This window comes from Trachypithecus francoisi, unplaced genomic scaffold (genome assembly GCF_009764315.1).
Source record: "Trachypithecus francoisi isolate TF-2019V2 unplaced genomic scaffold, Tfra_2.0 Contig01579, whole genome shotgun sequence".
Taxonomy (NCBI): domain Eukaryota; kingdom Metazoa; phylum Chordata; class Mammalia; order Primates; family Cercopithecidae; genus Trachypithecus; species Trachypithecus francoisi.
In genome coordinates, this window is record NW_022681442.1 from 33812105 (window position 1) to 33829415 (window position 17311).

Below are 17311 nucleotides of genomic sequence, written 5' to 3' on the forward strand. Positions count from 1 at the left end.
CACCCTTGGAATTCAAGACCAGCCTAGCCAACATGGCCAAAACCTGTCTCTACTAAAAACACAAAAAATTAGCCAGATGTGGTGGTGCATGCCTATAATCCCAGCTACTCCAGTAGCTGAGGCACAAGAATCTTGAGCCCGGGAGGTGGAGGTTGCAGTGAGCCGAGATCCTGCTACTGCACTCAGTCACCAGGCTGCAGGCTGGCATGAGCAGGGTTCAGGGCTCTCAGGGCCCAGGGTGGGGGTGGTGTGACAAGGAAGATTATACTAGGGGATGAGGGACTACAGCTGGGCTGCTATAGGAGCTCTGGAGCCAAGAGTAGGAAGAGCCAGGTCAGCAGAGGGAGGCAGGAGAGCAGCCTCCGAGGGGTGCTAGAGCCCTGGGAGGTGGGCTGCACTATTTGGATCCAGGCCACTTTTCCTGATGGCTCCTGGAATGGATCCAGAAGCTAGAGCAGGGTGAGTGTTTGTGGAGTGTGCAGGGAATACAGGATGGCGTCCTCTGCATACTCCACAAAAGCCCAGCCTCAGCTTTTCAGACCTTTTCAGACTGACGTTCAGACCAAGGGCAAAGTGGTGGAGAGATTGGAAGATTGAAGCCACGGAGTTCCCAACAGCTGCCCCTAAAGACAAACAGCAGATGGCAGGCAAGGTGGCCTCAGAGCCCTCTCTGTGCCCCCTCCCTGAGCCAAGAATTCTTCAAAAGGGCTGTTAGTGACAGTGATGGCATGAGGGGCATGGGTTTGGGACTTTCTCAGGGAGGACAACAGAGGGCATGGACTGGTTGAAGCTGGGCATGGTTGAAGCTGGACTGGCAACAGAGGGCATGGACTGGTTGAAGCTGATCTCAGGGAGCCAGGACTGTTCTGCAGGTACCTAGGTCTGCCAAAACACCCTGAGGAAACGGGAAAGTTCCAGGATTTACCTGAGGCTTGATGATCCCAGGGAAGTCCCCAGGGACCTCATTTCTGTGTGACCAAGAAGAGGCCACCCCTACCAAGTCCCTTCCCTGTAGGCAGCCACCTTGGGAGGCCCAGGCTCAGCCACTCCCTCCCTGCTAAGGCTTGAGACTCAGGCTCTCTGAGTTGGGGGGAGGCATGCCCTGAACCCAGAGCAGCTGTTGCTGGGATCTTGGATGATTTCCATCTGTATTCCGCTCTTGTTCTCACCCAGCTTCTCAACAGGGATGATCTTGCTGCCCTCCCTCCAGGACATTCAACAATGTCTCGGGACACTTGGGTTTGTCACAGCTGGGGAAGGGAGTGCTCCTGGCATCTAGTATGCAGAGCCTAGGGATAGGGCTGAACACCCTGCAGTGCATAGAGCAGCCCCACAGCAAATAGTTATCCAGCCCCAAACGCCAGTGCGCTGAGGGCGAGGAACCCTGTTAACTCGGCCGATGGTCCCTCCCCAGAGCTCTCAGGAGCAATAATAATAATTAAATAAAATATGATAAATAAATACCCCATTTATCAAGTGTCTTCCATGTGTCAGGAACTGTGCTAAGCTTACCATATATTATCTCGGAAGCTCAGGCATTGAATAGGGCAACCCCAGGGGGGCTATGGGAGGTTTCCATTTTTATAGGATCAATAGAATCATAATAGCTAGAGATCCTGAGGTCTTTTTGCTCCCTGGCTCTTCAGGCCCAGCTCAACCCACCCTGACCAGCTGGCCAGGCTTATTCAACCTCATTACTGCTCTGATGGAGACAGCCTCCTTCCCTGGCCTCCCCAGAGCAGACAGCTCGACTGCTGACCCAGCCTGCTCATCCCTGTGGCCCCCAAAGAGGGCCTGCAGCAGGAGGCCAAGAGCAGGCCCAAGCCTGGGGTAGAGGAGACTCCTAGAGACACCACTTGTATCTCAGCCCTCTCCATGTGGGTCTTGGGACTTGGACAGGACCCCAAGGTCTTTAAGGGAAAAACCCACCTACGATGAGGATATTACACTCAGAAATAGAAGGTTGCCCTTCCCAGCTCTCCTTCTGTTTCAGAGGCAAAAACACACCTGGGACCCTTAGCCTAGTCCCCCAAGACCCTCCCAGCACTTTGGAGTTCCAGCTGGGCTATCCTGGGCCTGGGGTCTCCCCATTCGTCCTGGACAGGTGTAGCTGATACCACAACCCCCTCAAAGCAAATGTCTCAAAAAATAAAAATAAGAAGGCTCCCAAGAAACAACGTAAGGTAGTAGAGGCAGCCAAATCCACAGCTACAGGTAACCTCTTTCACCTTCCCTGAGGCGGGTGGCAGGTAAGGCAGGACAAGCTGCCGGCGATCTGTCTCATGCCCACTCTGTGCCAGGCATTTTACATGCAATCCTCACCACCCAGGCAGCTATTATTATTCCCACGTTACTGATGGGGAAGGTGAGATCCGAGGGGGTTAGTAACTTGCCTAAGATCACACAGCTAGTCAGTGGTGGAGCCTGGATTTAGATGCACAGAGATTTTCAGGCCCACCCAGCTTCTGACTCAGCACGGAGGAGGAAGGATGCCTAGGAGAAAGGGCACAGCATCCAGAATCAGAAGGCCTGGCCTCCCCACTCAGTAGCTGTGACATCGCAGTCCCCCTCCTTCTCCAGAACTCAATTACCTCACCCACCAAATGGGAACGCTGATGTCTGTACTGCCTCGAGGGATGGACAGGTGAGATCCAGACTAGGGAACGGCTAAGTGCTTCACTGGTGTCTATCACGACTGTTATTCTTCCCTCCTTCTTCTGGTACAAGCAGCCTGAGGTCTGTGTGATCCTAAAGGCAGCCCCCAGGTCCTTTTGAGGAGGCAGGAGAGGAGCTGTTGGGTTGGGCTGCCTCTTATTTTTAATTGCCCCCACACTCCATAGAGGAGAGCTGGCCTCCTGCCCGAGCCCACTCTCCTGCCGCTGACCCCAGCCTTGTTTCCTCCAGGACATCGCCTCGCCCAAGTTCTCCATGCCCTCCCCTGTCCGCACAGTCATTACTGCTGACTTTGACAATGACCAGGAGCTGGAGATCTTCTTCAACAACATCGCCTACCGCAGCTCCGCAGCCAACCGCCTCTTCCGGTAGATGCTCCATCCTGGCTCGTGGCCCTTCACCCTTGACAGCTGGTGGGAGGAACGGTCAGGGAGAAGGTTTAAGAATCAGAAGGGGAGGGTTCCCAGGGCCAGGTGGTCAGGCCAAGGTCAATGCAGGTCCCCTGATGAAGAAACAGAAAGGAGGGAAGGACAAGGACTGGGCAAGAGGCTGTGGGAATGCAGGGCATAGCCTGGTCAAGGAGCTGGCCTCTGCTATTGCAGGGAAAGGGAAGAGGAATGTGGCCCAAAGTATGCCCAAAACCCAAGTGCCACAAGATACAAAGTCACACTACCACGAAAAGGGGCTACAGGATCCAATCACTACCACAAAAAGGGGCTACAGGTCCCAAGTAATTACAGGTTTATTTACTGCAGGACTTCTCAGTGCCTTTAACTTGACCATGAATATTTTAATTTTCCAAAAGATGGATGGAGTATTCCAAATAGGCCTGATCACAGGGCACTTCTTTCACAGATTTTTCTGTTGAGATTGGTGTTCTGCAAACCATCCTTTGGGAAATTCTGGATGACAAAGGTTCCTAGTAGACAAGGAAAAGGGTCTCAGAAATGGAGGGAATGTGCAGGCCTCTGAGCAGTGTGTCTAGGGAGGAAGGGCTGGATTTGCTGTGGCAATATTTCTCCAAGGGAACATCCAGAGACCACTGGCATCAGAATCACCCAGAGGGCTTAAAGTACAGAATCCTGGGACCTGCCCCACATCTCCTGATTTAGAATCTCAGGGGGTGAGGCCCAGGAATCTGTATTTTAACAAGTACAGTAGGCACCAGGTGATTCTCATCACATTGAAGTTTGAGAACCACTGTTGGGGAACTGAGTTCAGGGTCTCCCCATGAGTCCTGGATAGGTGGAGTCCTGGGCAGGCATGTGGCCTGAGATGTCCCTGTTCCTGGCCTAAAACATTCCAAGAGGGCTCAGGACCAGGTGGGAAAAGGCAGGCGGGCCAGGGCCTTGGATCCAGAACATGTGTCAGATCATCTGCTTGGCCCCCCAAGACTCCTACCCCATCTCCCGGGAGGGTCCAACTATTTATACTAAAAGGCAAGAGTGTGACTAAGCGTGTTTTAAAATATAATTATTAACAAAGCATCAATCCTGACTGGATGTAATCACCCCCCAAAGGCGCTAGATTTACTAATTAGGTGCCTTGCAAAAAGCTTATTCACAACTTCTAGATTAATTGCAGAAGATCAATTGCTAGTTAACAGAGACACTGCTTTCCTTCTCTGGCTAATAAAGTGTCACTCGCCAGGAGGATGAGGACTGGGCACTGAGGAATCTAGTGCCCCCGTCTCTGTGGCTCCAGAACCTAGGTCTTCCTGCCCATCCAGCCTGCTTCCCATCTCCCAGCATCCCCTGCAGCCGGGAGACAGGGCTGGGAAGGAGGACAAGGCAGGCTGGCCCAGAGCTGTCAGTGGACAGAGCAAGTCACCACGTGGCTGCCCAATGGGTTAGTGTGTTTGCTTCCACTCAGCAGCAGCAGAAGCCACTTCCCAGGTACGTGGCTGTGCCCCAAGTCCCCGTGGCAGATGGCTGGGTCCTGAGCACACACAACAGAGAGGAGAGCAAGAGGGGCTGCAGCTGGGACTGGCACTCAGCTGGCAGCTCTGGAAGTTTAACCCCCAACTGTCCCACACCACAGGGGCTTTTCGCCTGTCACTGAGCAGGCATCGTCGGCTCGTTGGCCCTGGTGCTCTCCAGGAACATGCCAGGCACTCTATGGGGACACAATGCCTCAGTGTGCTTGAGTCTACATCCTTTAATGATACCTGCAGCATCCGGGGAACTCATCACCCAAACAGTCACTTAATGAGAGTTTAAGGGAGCCCTCTTAATAATCACAACACAGAAAAAAAGAAGAAGGAAAAAAGAAAAAGAATCACAGAGGCAAAAATGCATGAACAGGGACACTCCTAGGCCAGCCGCCGTGTGCAGGGTCACCCCCTTTTGCATCTAGCCATGTCTCCAATCTGCTCTTAACTCTCCACCATGACACCACTCCTGGTCTCCCACGGAGATTCCTGCACCTCCCCCAGCTGCTCTCCTTGTCTCTAGTCCTGCAGAGAAAACGCAAGTCTGGCCACACCCCTTTCCCACCGAAGATCCTCTAGAAGCTCCCCATTGCCTTTGGATGAAGTCCAAACTCTTTGACACAACCCACATAGCCCGGCTCCATCTCCAGCCTCGTCACTTTCTACTTCTCTGTTTACATCTAAGCAGCCGGCACAGCAAGCTTCCTTCAGTTCTGGGCTGTGCCAAGCCTCACCCTCAGGCTGCCAACTCCCTCTAGCCCCCAATTCTCCCTCTTCATTTGAGCGACATGTGTTCACTCACCATGGTGGTCTCAGCTTAGCTGACCCTTCCTCTAGGGAACCTTCCCTGATTGCCCGAATCCGGGTGAGCTTTCCCAGCTCTGCACTCCCCACGTCCCACTCTCCCTGGGCCTTCAGCCCTCTGAACGGTGGTTCCTGTTAACACGGACTCTGAGCTCCATCCTTTCTACTGTGCACCATACCTCACACAGGGCCCCGTACACAATAGTTGCTGCCTAAGAATGTGTTCAAAGAACACAGAAATGCAGTGGAATTGCTGGGTGTTATCCTTAGGACTCCTTAACTGCGTTGTCACCTGAACCAAGAAGTGTCTCTGCACAGCTGTGGCAGAGGCTGCAGGACACAGATGGTCAAAGAGACTGTGGGCATCACACCCATGCACACCAACACACAAGCCCACCTCATGGGGCATCTGCCAGCTCTCTCTGCCACCCGGCCACCAAAGGCTCCAGCTCAGGGGACACCAACCCCCTCCTGAACCTATGACTGTATCACAGCTCTCTGGTGTTTCTCACAGGCAACCTGCAGTGTGGTAGGAAGTGCGATGCCAATTCTTCCTTACACCCTACCTTCCCATCATTGCCCCACACATCTACGGCAGAGCACCCAAGGCTGTGAGAATACACCAAGTGAGAACAATTCTAGAGGAAAGCTCATGGCCATCATCAGCTAAGTGTAGAGAAAGAGCAGGACTTCCCTAGCAGACGTTTCTGAAACAATGCCAAAATTCAGAGTTCCAAACAGACAGAACCACTGCAACCCAAAAGGACCCCTTTCCTCTCTTTGCCTCTGGAATTCACCTTTATATCCTGCAGACATGTGCTTGGAACTTTCTGAGAGCCGAGCACTGTGTTAGATGCTGCAAGAGATGCAAAGATGAATAATGCAAGGTCCCGGCCTGCAAAGAGCTCACATTCCACCAGGGGAGCTCAGATGCATTCATACAGAGCTGTAACACAGGCAGAAAGTGATGAAGCCCATGAAGAAAGAAGGGATTGCTTCCAGCAGGATGGTCCAGGAGGGCATGGAGGAGGTGGCACTGAGTGGGGTTAAACCCTGGGTAGCATCCAGAACTAGGAAACCCGGGGCCACTTGAAGGACAAGGAAGGTCGGTTGAAGGAAGTTCTGTCCCTGCCCCTTCTTCATCCATCAACTGCCCTTCCCCAGTCTGCCTATAATTCATCCATCAGAGAAGGAAAAATCAATATTTACCAACATAAATTAAAACCCAGGCAAGGAACAGGCAGAGTGTAGGCAGGGTCTGGGAGCAGAGAGTGACTCCATGGGCAGCCAGGTGGCAGCCCATGTACATTGGGACCTGGGGATGTTCAGGGGACAGAGTGGAGCAGGTGGGTCTTCAGGTCCAGGGGCCTCTGAGACCTCCCAGAGCAAACCTGTTTCCTCTCCTGCAGCGTCATCCGTAGGGAGCACGGAGACCCCCTCATCGAGGAGCTCAATCCTGGGGACGCCTTGGAGCCTGAGGGCCGGGGCACAGGTGAGGGGCACCTGGGGGATCTGGCCTGCAGTGCCCCCTTAGCACTGTTCATACCCCGGGACGAGGGCAGGAGGGATGGGGCAGCCAGTCCCACGGCAGAGTCCCTCCTGTCCCTGCCACACTGAGGGCTGAGACTCAAGGGCAGGGGAGAGAGTGGAGATGAGGGAACCCTGGGGATGGCTAGGCAGGAAACAGAGGAGAGGATGGTCCACTCCCCCAATCCCAGGTTGATGGGGGCGGGGGAATGAGAATCTGTGGGTCTGTGGGCAGGAGCTTCTCTAGCCATACCTTGCCAGATGGGGACGGAAAGGAGAGGAGTGAGCCCCTTCTGCTCTCAGGCAGAGGATCTTGCCATCTGACCCCTCCCCTCTTTGCACTCAGCTTGTCAGACAGAGCCCTGGGCCAGGAGTCCCAGAACCCAGCTCTGACATTGCCTCACTTTGTGATCTTGGAAAAGTGGTTTTACCTTTTGGGTCTTGTTCTCCACATTCATAAAATGGGGATAATTATACCTGTCCTCTTCACCTCTTTGGGTTGTAATGACAACCAAAAGGAGCCTGTGTATATGCAAACACTTGATAAATTGACAGAAAAATCTATGCAAATACAACAGGCATGTATTATTCAAACCATAATAGAAAGACCAGAAAGAAGCCTATGTGGTCTGAGTAATTTGCATGCACTGTGTCCATGCAAAGACCGGGGGAAGGAAGGAAATATCTGTCCCATGAGTCCTATCATGAGTCGGCTGTTAGGAAGGATAGGAGATGGGTGCCGAGCCCCAGCCTTCCTGCCCTGGTGCTGCGCTTTCTCTGATGCCCGTACCCAGGGCTGTGGATACTGCACTTGGTTGGGAACATCTCTCCTCTGTGGGTCTCCTGGATGGTGGCCAGAAGTGAAATCTGCATTGTTTGTAGGGGGTGTGGTGACCGACTTCGACGGAGACGGGATGCTGGACCTCATCTTGTCCCATGGAGAGTCCATGGCTCAGCCGCTGTCCGTCTTCCGGGGCAATCAGGTGCGCTCAGACCTCAGGAGCCACAGATCCCAGCCCTGTGTGCTCTTGGGTACCTTAGGTTGGTGAGGGCAAGGCACTGGGGTGCTGGCTTGGCCAGCATGGCGGGTAATGGAAGCCCTGGGCCCTGGAGGAGGGAGGTACATCCCAGCAGCACCAGGAAGCTCAGGAAGGGCTGCCTTGGGAGAAGCCCTTGCCTCTCTGCCTTCCACTGTCGTTTCTCTGCCAAACACTGTGCCCTGAGTCCCTTGGCTTTTGTCTCCTCTATCTGCAGTGCCTCTCCTTCATTCAGCCAATCTGTCTTTGCCTCATTCATTTTTCTCGCCGGGCTTCCTCTTCCTCTCTTTTTCCTCTGCCCGCTTTCCTCTCTTCCTCCTTCTTCTCCCTCTCCCCCTCCCATCCTCCCTGGCTCCCTGCTCTTCCCACCCACCACGCTGACGCCCACCAGGTGTCTACCTCTCACTCTCCCTGCAGGGCTTCAACAACAACTGGCTGCGAGTGGTGCCACGCACCCGGTTTGGGGCCTTTGCCAGGGGGGCTAAGGTCGTGCTCTACACCAAGAAGAGCGGGGCCCACCTGAGGATCATTGACGGGGGTTCAGGCTACCTGTGCGAGATGGAGCCTGTGGCACACTTTGGCCTGGGTGAGTAGGGGTCCGGTGGGGGATGGTGAGCTGTTGTCAGGACAGCGGGATGCTGACTGATTCAGGGACTCACAGCCCGAGCATCCTTGGGCACCGCTCTACTGTGACAGCCATGGTGGACACCAGCTACTGGGGACAAACCCTGCTCTGAGATGAGCCTGAGCTCAAGAGGAGGCAAGTGGGAAGTGCTGGTTAGATTTTCATGCATCTCGCTTGCAGGAGTCCCCACCCCAGTGCCTCCGTGGAATTAGTTCACCTTGGGGTCAGAGTGTCTAATCCTCCATTTGTTCAAGGCTGTAGACTTGTTCAAATGCTGGGCTGCACCAAACGTGTCCAAGCCAGCTGTTTCCCTAGCCTCTTGGGAGCTGGTTCAGTCTTGAACAGAAGGCTTGGGAAACCATGCATTCTCAGTGGGAGTGAAGTCACCCCAAAGGGGAGAGAGTGGGTTCTTGGCAGGGGAAAGGGGATGACAAAATCTATCTTTTTTTTTTTTTTAAATATGTAAAAGCATCAGGGGCCAGGTGCAGTGGCTCATGCCTATAATCCTAATACTTTGGGAGGCTGAGGCAGGTGGATCCCTTGGGCTCAGGAGTTGGAGACCAGCCTGGGCAACATGGCGAAACCTCATCTCTACCAAAAGTACAAAAAAAAAAACAATAGCCAGGCATGGTGGCGCATGCCTGTAGTTCCAGCTACCTGGGAGACTGAGGTGGGAGGATCACCTGAGCCCAGGGAGGTAGAGGCTGCAGTGAGCTGTGATTGCACCACTGCACTCCAGCCTAGGCTGGAGTGAGTGAGACTCTGTCTCAAAAAATAAAAAAGCATCACCAAGCATATAGCACATAAACAGATATACAGTATATCGGTGGCATTAATGGAACTATCACTACACACCTATTAGAACAAAAATTTAAAATAGCAACAATACCAAATGCTGGCAAGGATCCAGGTAGCTTCTAGAAATCAGAGAAACTGGATCTCTCCTACATCCCTGGTGAAAATGTAAAATGGTACAGTTACTCTGGAAAATCTTTTGGCAGTTTATTTTAAGAAAACAAAACAAACCTAAGCAAACAACTGCTACTCTATGACCCAGCTATCATATCCCAAGCCACTTATCTCAGACTAATAAAAACTTATATCCACACAAACATCTTTACATCTGTTCATAGTATCTTTATATTAATAGCCTGGAACTAGAAACAACCTAGGTGTTAATAGTTCGAGCGACTGTGATACAGCCCTTCCATGGAATATTACTCAGCTATGAGAAGAATAAACTATTGATACGTGCAAAAACTCAGTAGATCACTGGGGCACTATGGTGAGTGAGAAAAGGGGAGAAAAGGCTCATCTGCAAAGGTCACGTATGGTAGATTTTTGTTTACATAACATTCTCAAAATGACGAAATTATACAGCGGAAAAGAGATTGGTGGTTGGCAGGACTTAGAGATGACAGAAGGGAGAGGAGTGGGTGTGACTATCATCAAGGGCAGCCCGAGGGGATCTTTGTGGTGCCTCTGGCGGATCCCTGGGTAGGGAACCTGCAACCATTGGGTGAAACTGGGTGAAGGGCACAGAGGCGCTTTCTGTACTATCTTTGCAACTTCCTGTGAATCTATAATTATTTTAAAATACAACATTTTAAAATGAATGTATGGGGGAAATTGGGGAAAAAGTCTAAAGAGTCTTCTGGCAGGGTGAGGGGATTACAATGATGGAAAAAACATTGAGAAACACCAGTAGGAGTAGAGGAGCCCGGAGTGTCTTCACTGAAACACAGTGGTTCAGAAAGTGCTGGAGTCAAACATTCCTAGGTTCAAAATCAGACACCTTCCCCAGGTGTTCGCACCTCATGAGATGTACCATTTTAATATAAAAGGAATAGGCACTATGGTCTCAAACTACTGAATACAAATGTTAATATTATACACACATCATAGGTGCAGGAAAAAAACTGAAAGGAAATGCAAAAAGTGAGAACAGTGATTCTGTCTGAGTGGCTGGATTAATATAGTAACTCTCACTTATTCCAGACACAGTGCCAAGCACTTCACTCTTATTACTTCATTTAATCCTCATGACTACCTTGTGAGATGAGCAATATTATCCCCATGTTACACATGGGAAAACTGAAGATCAGAACACTTAAGAAACCTGCCAAGGTCACATGATACTATATGGCAGCACTGGGATTCAAACCCAGGCTTCCTTGAGCGTGTGGTTTTTATTTTCTTCCATATGTTTTGTTGTGTGTGTGCGCTCCAGTTTTTTTTTTTTTTTTTGAGACGGAGTCTGGCTCTGTCGCCCAGGCTGGAGTACAGTGGCAGGATCTCAGCTCACTGCAAGCTCTGCCTCCCGGGTTCACGCCATTCTCCTGCCTCAGCCTCCCGAGTAGCTGGGACTACAGGCGCCCGCCACCTTGCCTGGCTAGCTTTTTGTATTTTTAGTAGAGACGAGGTTTCACTGTGTTAGCCAGGATGGTCTCGATCTCCTGACCTCGTGATCCGCCCATCTCGGCCTCCCAAAGTGCTGGGATTACAGGCTTGAGCCACCGCGGCCGGCCCGCTCCAGTTTTTATAGGGAACACATAATATTTATGTGTAGTCTGAAAAATAAGCAATAAATATTTAGGGGACCCAGGGCCTGGTTATATGATCGTTTTCTTGGGCTATTTCACCCTGGATAAGTCAGCCTGAGGTTGGAGTGTTTATCACTCCTAAGGCAGCTATGTGCTAAGCTGGCCCTAAAGGCACAAGACACCTTTTAAATACACAGTACTGTCTTGCAAAGTAGCAGTAGCCAACACTTATCAAGCAATTAGTATGTGCCAGGCACTGGGCTGAGTGGTTTGCCTGTCACTTCATTTGATTTTCACAGCTTGAAGAATCAGGTATCATAACCCACATTTTACAGGTCAGAAAACTGAGACTGAGGTCAAGTAACTTGCCCCAAACCACACCTCCACAGAGTAAGGAGAGCTAGATTTGGATCCCACCTCCCGACGCCACGGTCTGAGTTCCTGACTGTGACTTAACACCTCTAGTAGCTGCTTTGTGCCGCCAGACAAGCGGCAAGGTGACCGCCGTGGTATCATAGGTGGCTGTTTATCCAGGCTTCTGGTTGGAAATCAACTCCCCTACTCCATTGTGCCAGTAAGGACATTGAGGCTTACCTTGTAAATCAATGGCAAGGGCAGGATGGGGGCTGAAATTCTCCTTCCCTACATCTCAGGGGCTGCCTCTGCTATTTTAAGAGATGTATTAGGGACCTCACTTGGTCCCTTCTCTGGCCAGAATCTGCCCTGCCAGGAGAATAGATTGCTTTCTTAACTGGCCAGGTCATATGATGGGGAGAAGGGGGCTCAATAGTCCCTTCTGGGCACCTGCTCCGCACACTCAGTATTATGCACACTGCATCTCATTGGGACCTCCGCCTAGTGCCAGTCCTTGCTATTTTGCAAAGCCCTGGGGTTTGTTCTTGGTCTGACCTCTGGCTCAAAATGCTCTAAGGGGCCTCCTGGCAGACTCCCCTCTCTATTGACAGGATCCATTCTCAGCGGCACTGGAAGGCAGGCTGCTCTAGGGACAGGCCCCTTGGGTCATGAGGCGCCTCAGCAGATGGCCAACCCAGCCGCCAGGGACACAGTGAGAGGCGGGCAGTTCCATCCCTGCAGCTCCAAGGCCCCTCTGGATCTCTTATGAGTGGAGCTCAGCACTGCTCTTCCTGACTGATGGGGGAGCTGGCAACGAAGCAGGAGCGAGGGCGCCAGTAGAGAAGGCCAGATGGAGGGAAGGACTGGGAAGAGAGAGAACAGGGGGAGACAGAAAGACAGAGATGGGCCTGTGGAAGACCAGGAGAGGCAGAGACATGGGGAAAGAGGCAGATAAGAAATGCCCCCTGCCCTCCAGGCTGGCAGTGGGCAGAAGGCAGATGGACACAGGACTCTCATGAGAGGCAGATCTGGACACCGCCACACTGGCCCCGTGGCCATGGGAGGACACAGGCGAGAGAAGTCAGTTTTGTTCTGGGCAGCTTCCCAGAGGAAGTGGGACTGGAATTAGGTCTAGAAGGACAGTGGGAGCTTAGAAGGGGTAGGCGAAGGCCTAAGGAGAGCATTCCAGAGGTTGCACTGGCTTGGCCAAAGGCCCGGAAGTGGGAAGGTCCAGTCCAAAGAATGGGAATGTTTTGGAAAACTTTTTTTTTCTCATTGTAAGAACAATGCATATTGATTATAGGAAAATAAGACAATTATTTTTAAAAGAAGAAAAATTACTCATCATTTCACCACTGTTTGGAATATTAAGGAAAAAGTAAATGTTTCTTCCTTCACCTTCCCTCAATATCATTTGATTCATTTAGTGACTACATATTTACTGAGCACCTACTGTGTGCCAAACACAAAACTGAAGATCCTTGCCACAAGCCATCCTACGTTCCAGTAGAAGGAACTTATGTACATAATACACATAGTAAATAGGTAAATAAATAGAATGTTAGAAGATATAATGGGCTATGAAAAAAGAAAATGCAGCCGAGTGCAGTGGCTCTCGCCTGTAATCCCAGCACTTTGGGAGGCCAAGGCGGGCAGATCACCTGAGGTCGGGAGTTAGAGACCAGCCTGACCAACATGGAGAAACCCCGTCTCTACTAGAAATACAAAATTAGCTGGGCATAGTGGTGCATGCCTGTAATCCCAGCTACTCGGGAGGCTGAGGCAGGAGAATCGCTTGAACCCAGGAGGCAGAGGTTACGGTGAGCCAAGACTGTGCCATTGCACTCCAGTCTAGGCAACAAGAGCGAAACTCCATCTCAAAAAAAAAAAGAAAAGAAAAGAAAATGCAGAACAGAGGAATGGATTAGGAGTGCAGAGGGGAAAGGGCAAGGAGCAGTTTTCCAGCACAGTGGTCTGGGTTGGACAGGTCATGCTTGTGATGTGCTTTTATTACATGTCATATACACAGGAATACACAGACACGTATTTCTTGGCAATTTTTAAAATCAAAAGAATACTTTCCACTTGTTTCTGTAAGTTGCTTTTTTCCCCTCTTAACCATATGTCCAAGGCCAGGTGCAGTGGCTCATACCTGTAATCCTAGTGCTTTGGGAAGCCAAGGAGGGAGGATTTCTTGAGGCTAGGAGATCAAGACCAGCCTAGGCAACATGGTGAGACCCCCTCTCTATAAAAATTAGCCCAGTGTGGTGGTGCAAGCCTATAGTCCCAGCTACTCAGGAGGATGAGGCAGGAAGATTGCTCAAGGCCAGGAGTTTGAGGCTGCAGTGAGCTATGATCACAACACTGTACTCCAGCTTGGGTAACAGAGTGAGAGCCTGTTATATACACGTGTGAGTGTGTGTGTGCATGAGTGTGTGTACACATCCTGGACAGCATGCCAAGTCTGTGCATATCTCTTGTTTCCTTTCAGGGCTGTGGAGTATTTCACTGTGAGGCAACAGTCACACTCACCACCTATTTACCTAGTACCCTCTAGATGGACAGTTAGATTGTTTCCAGTTCTGAGCAGTTGGGGTGAGAAGTGGGGATGTCTACAACATGAATCTGAGAAAGGCCTGCCTTGAGGTCCCCTATGACTGAGGAGTAGAGGAGAGGAGCCACCGGGAAGCTCCCCTGCCGGCACTCACAAGACTTCAACTCGCCTGCCCCCAGGGCCCCTGCCCCCTTCCTGCCTCCATGAGTCGTGCGCTGCCTCCTCCTGATTTTGCAGCAAGGTGCGGTGCGCATGTGTGGGTACATGGACGTGTATGTGAGTGTGCACACGTGTCTGCTCCCACTGGAGCACACCCAGAGGACGCAGGCCCTCACCTGTACTCCCCACCTCCGTCCACAGGCAGTGAGTGTCAGCATGGGGGGTTCCCAGAGGGCCCACTGTGTTGTGCAGAGCTCTCACAGCGACATCTTGCTGTGGGGTCCCTTCTCAGTGGACCCTGCCTTGCTCAGTGGAGCCCCCCACCAAGTTCCACAGTCCCTCTCCACCCCGGCCTTTCCCTGCTGCTCCTCACCTCCTGCTGAAAATAAGTGTTTCTGCTTATAGCCCTTGTCGAGGGCTCCCCCACCACCAACCTGGTTGCTCGGAACCCAGCCCCAAGCCCCACATGCCCACCCTCCTCTTCCCAACTGGTAGCGGGCCGAGGCAGCTCACTCCCAAACCCAGAAAATAAAAACAACACCAATCATCTATTTGCCTCCGCCAGCTCCACTGGGAGTCACCGGCTCAGGCAGCCACCCCCACCATTCTCCCTCCCCTCTTCCCCCTCCCCCACAACCGGCATTGCCGATGCCCCAGCCCCACCCACACATGCCACCGTCCTTTCAGCTAATTGCTTGCAGGTGACTCAGAGCTGCCTCTCCGCGCTGGCTGATGCTCATTTAGGGAAGGGAAATTCAGTGGCCCACATAAAAATTGCTTTATTAAAGTGCAAAAATATTCTACCAACTGTATTCCCACCATCTGTTTTGTTTGTAATTCTTCTGAAAAGTGCAATTCTCTCTGCCTCCTTGGCCTCTGTCCTTTAAAAGCTGCCAGAGGTGACTCACTGCTGCTCCTGACCTCATGTCTCTGCTGGTTAATGGGGGGCGCTCCTCTGCTCAGCCCTCCCCTACACACAGGCCTGGCAGGACTGGCCGGCTTCAAGGCTGCTGGTGTGCGGTGTCTGGGAGCCAGTTCCCCTCGGCCATGCAGCCCGCCCCAGGAAGACTTAAGATGTTATGCAGATTGCCTGGGCAGAAGGATGAGCTGCGCCTAAGGACAGGAGACTGGTTTCCGGTCCTAGCTCAGACACTTGCAAGTCACTTCACCTTGTCAAGCCTCAATGTCGACATCTGGAGAATGGGGATAAAATACCCACCTCGTAAGTGTGAAGGCTCTGAAGCCCCTCCCCAGCCTCCTCTGATACACATTCCCACCTGATACACATTCTGACACTCTTTCCCGCTCTGAACTTCTTCCTGACCTTCAGCTACAACTTACCCTTGGATGCCGCTGTACCTTTGCCCACACTGTATCCTTTCCCTGGAATGCTCCTTCCTTGCCTTCTCCGCCTCACAAACTCTTACTCCTCCTGCAATGCCCAAATGAAATGACCCACCTCTCTCACCACATGGTAGCACTGCTGTTGTGGCACTTTCCCAGCTTATAATATAATCACTTGCATTCGTTGCTCCCATGGGAATCATGAGAATGGGGCCTGGGTCTGTCTCATTCTCTGTTGAATCCCAAATCCCTGCACAAAGCTTGGTATATGGTGGCTGCTGGGCGTGGGATAGGGTGGGCAGTGTAACCGGGGCACAGTAGATACCGGCTCTGGGATCTGTCGGACCTCTGCTGGGCAACTGGGCGATTCACTGCACCTCTCCATGGCTCCGCCTTCTCGTCTCTAAGACAGAAATGATAACACTGGCACCTTCCTCGTGGAGATGTAAAGTTTTAATGCGTTAGCATCATAAAGCAGTTGGTACAGCTTGGAGCATGTTGTCAGTGTTCACTGTTGTTACCAACACCAGAAAGCCCTTTGGAAACTGTAGGGAGACCCCATGTCCAAGAGCTGATGGTGCCAGGGACGCTGAGGTGAATGATTAACGGCGGGGCAGGACTCCTGCTCCAGGGTAGAAAGGCTCTGCTTCCCAGGAGTGGTAAGGCTGTCGGCCAGCACCCCCATCTTATAGATGAAGAAACTGAGGCCCAGAGAGGATGCCCAAGTTAGCAAAAAACAGCAGCAGAGGAGGGAGTCCTGCTGGTTGTGCTTTCTGAGGTCTGCTTATCTCATAGTCCCAGGCCCCCTGCACCACGTCTGGGTCTAGAGGAAGCTGCTGAAGCAGAACTCAAAACTAACTCCCGTTGGGCGTGGTGGCTCACACCTGTAATCCCAGCACTTTGGGAGGCCGAGGCGGGTGGATCACCTGAGGTCGGGAGTTCGAGACCAGACTAACCAACATGGAGAAACCCTGTCTCTACTAAAAATACAAAGTTAGCCAGGCATGGTGGCGCATACCTGTAATCCCAGCTACTTGGGAAGGCCTAGGCAGGAGAATTGTTTGAACCTGGGAGGTGGAGGTTGTGGTGAACTGAGATCCCGCCACTGCAATCCAGCCTGGGCAACAAGAGCAAAACTCCATCTCAAAATAAAAACAGAAAACAAAACAAAACAAAAAAAAACTAAGTGCGGCAAGTACCACAGGCAAATCTGTGACTGTCTGTGAATATTCCGCGACTCTTTTGAGTCCTTTGTGGCCCTTCAGTCAGGCTGGAAAACATATTCATGTAGTTGTTCTGCAGTCTTAGGTAAGAAACATTTGCTGTTCTTTGTCTCCTTTTAACGGCAAATATTTACCTTTTATATGTGCCACTTAATTTGGGAACTGCACACCCTGAAAATGCCAAATCTCTCGCGCCTCAAGATTCTACTTCAAATTAGAAAAAAAAAAAAAAAATCTGGCCAGGTGTGATGGGTCACGCTTGTAATCCCAACACTGAGGTGGATGGATCACTTGAGGTCAGGAGTTTGAGACCAGCCTGGCCAACATGGCGAAACCCCGTCTGTACTAAAAATACAAAAATTAGCCAGGTGCGGTGGTACATGCCTGTAATCCCAGCTACTCAGGAGGCTAAGGCAGGAGAATCGCTGAAACCTGGGAGGGGAAGGTTGCAGTGAGCTGAGATCCCACCACCGCACTCCAGCCTGGGTGACAGAGTGAGACACCATCTGGAAAAAAAAAAAAAAAGAAAGAAAGAAAA

General features: G+C 51.6%; 1 protein-coding gene across 2 annotated transcripts in view; it reads left to right on the forward strand.

Annotated features, from left to right (window-relative positions):
- CRTAC1 (cartilage acidic protein 1) overlaps window positions 1-17311 on the forward strand; it is a 165384-nt gene that overhangs the window by 125714 nt on the left and 22359 nt on the right. For both annotated transcript variants that reach the window (XM_033186631.1, XM_033186641.1), the window contains exons 8-11: window positions 2905-3041; window positions 6817-6899; window positions 7817-7917; window positions 8389-8557. In XM_033186631.1, coding sequence (XP_033042522.1) covers window positions 2905-3041; window positions 6817-6899; window positions 7817-7917; window positions 8389-8557 — 490 coding nt within the window. The remainder of the gene's footprint in view (window positions 1-2904; window positions 3042-6816; window positions 6900-7816; window positions 7918-8388; window positions 8558-17311) is intronic.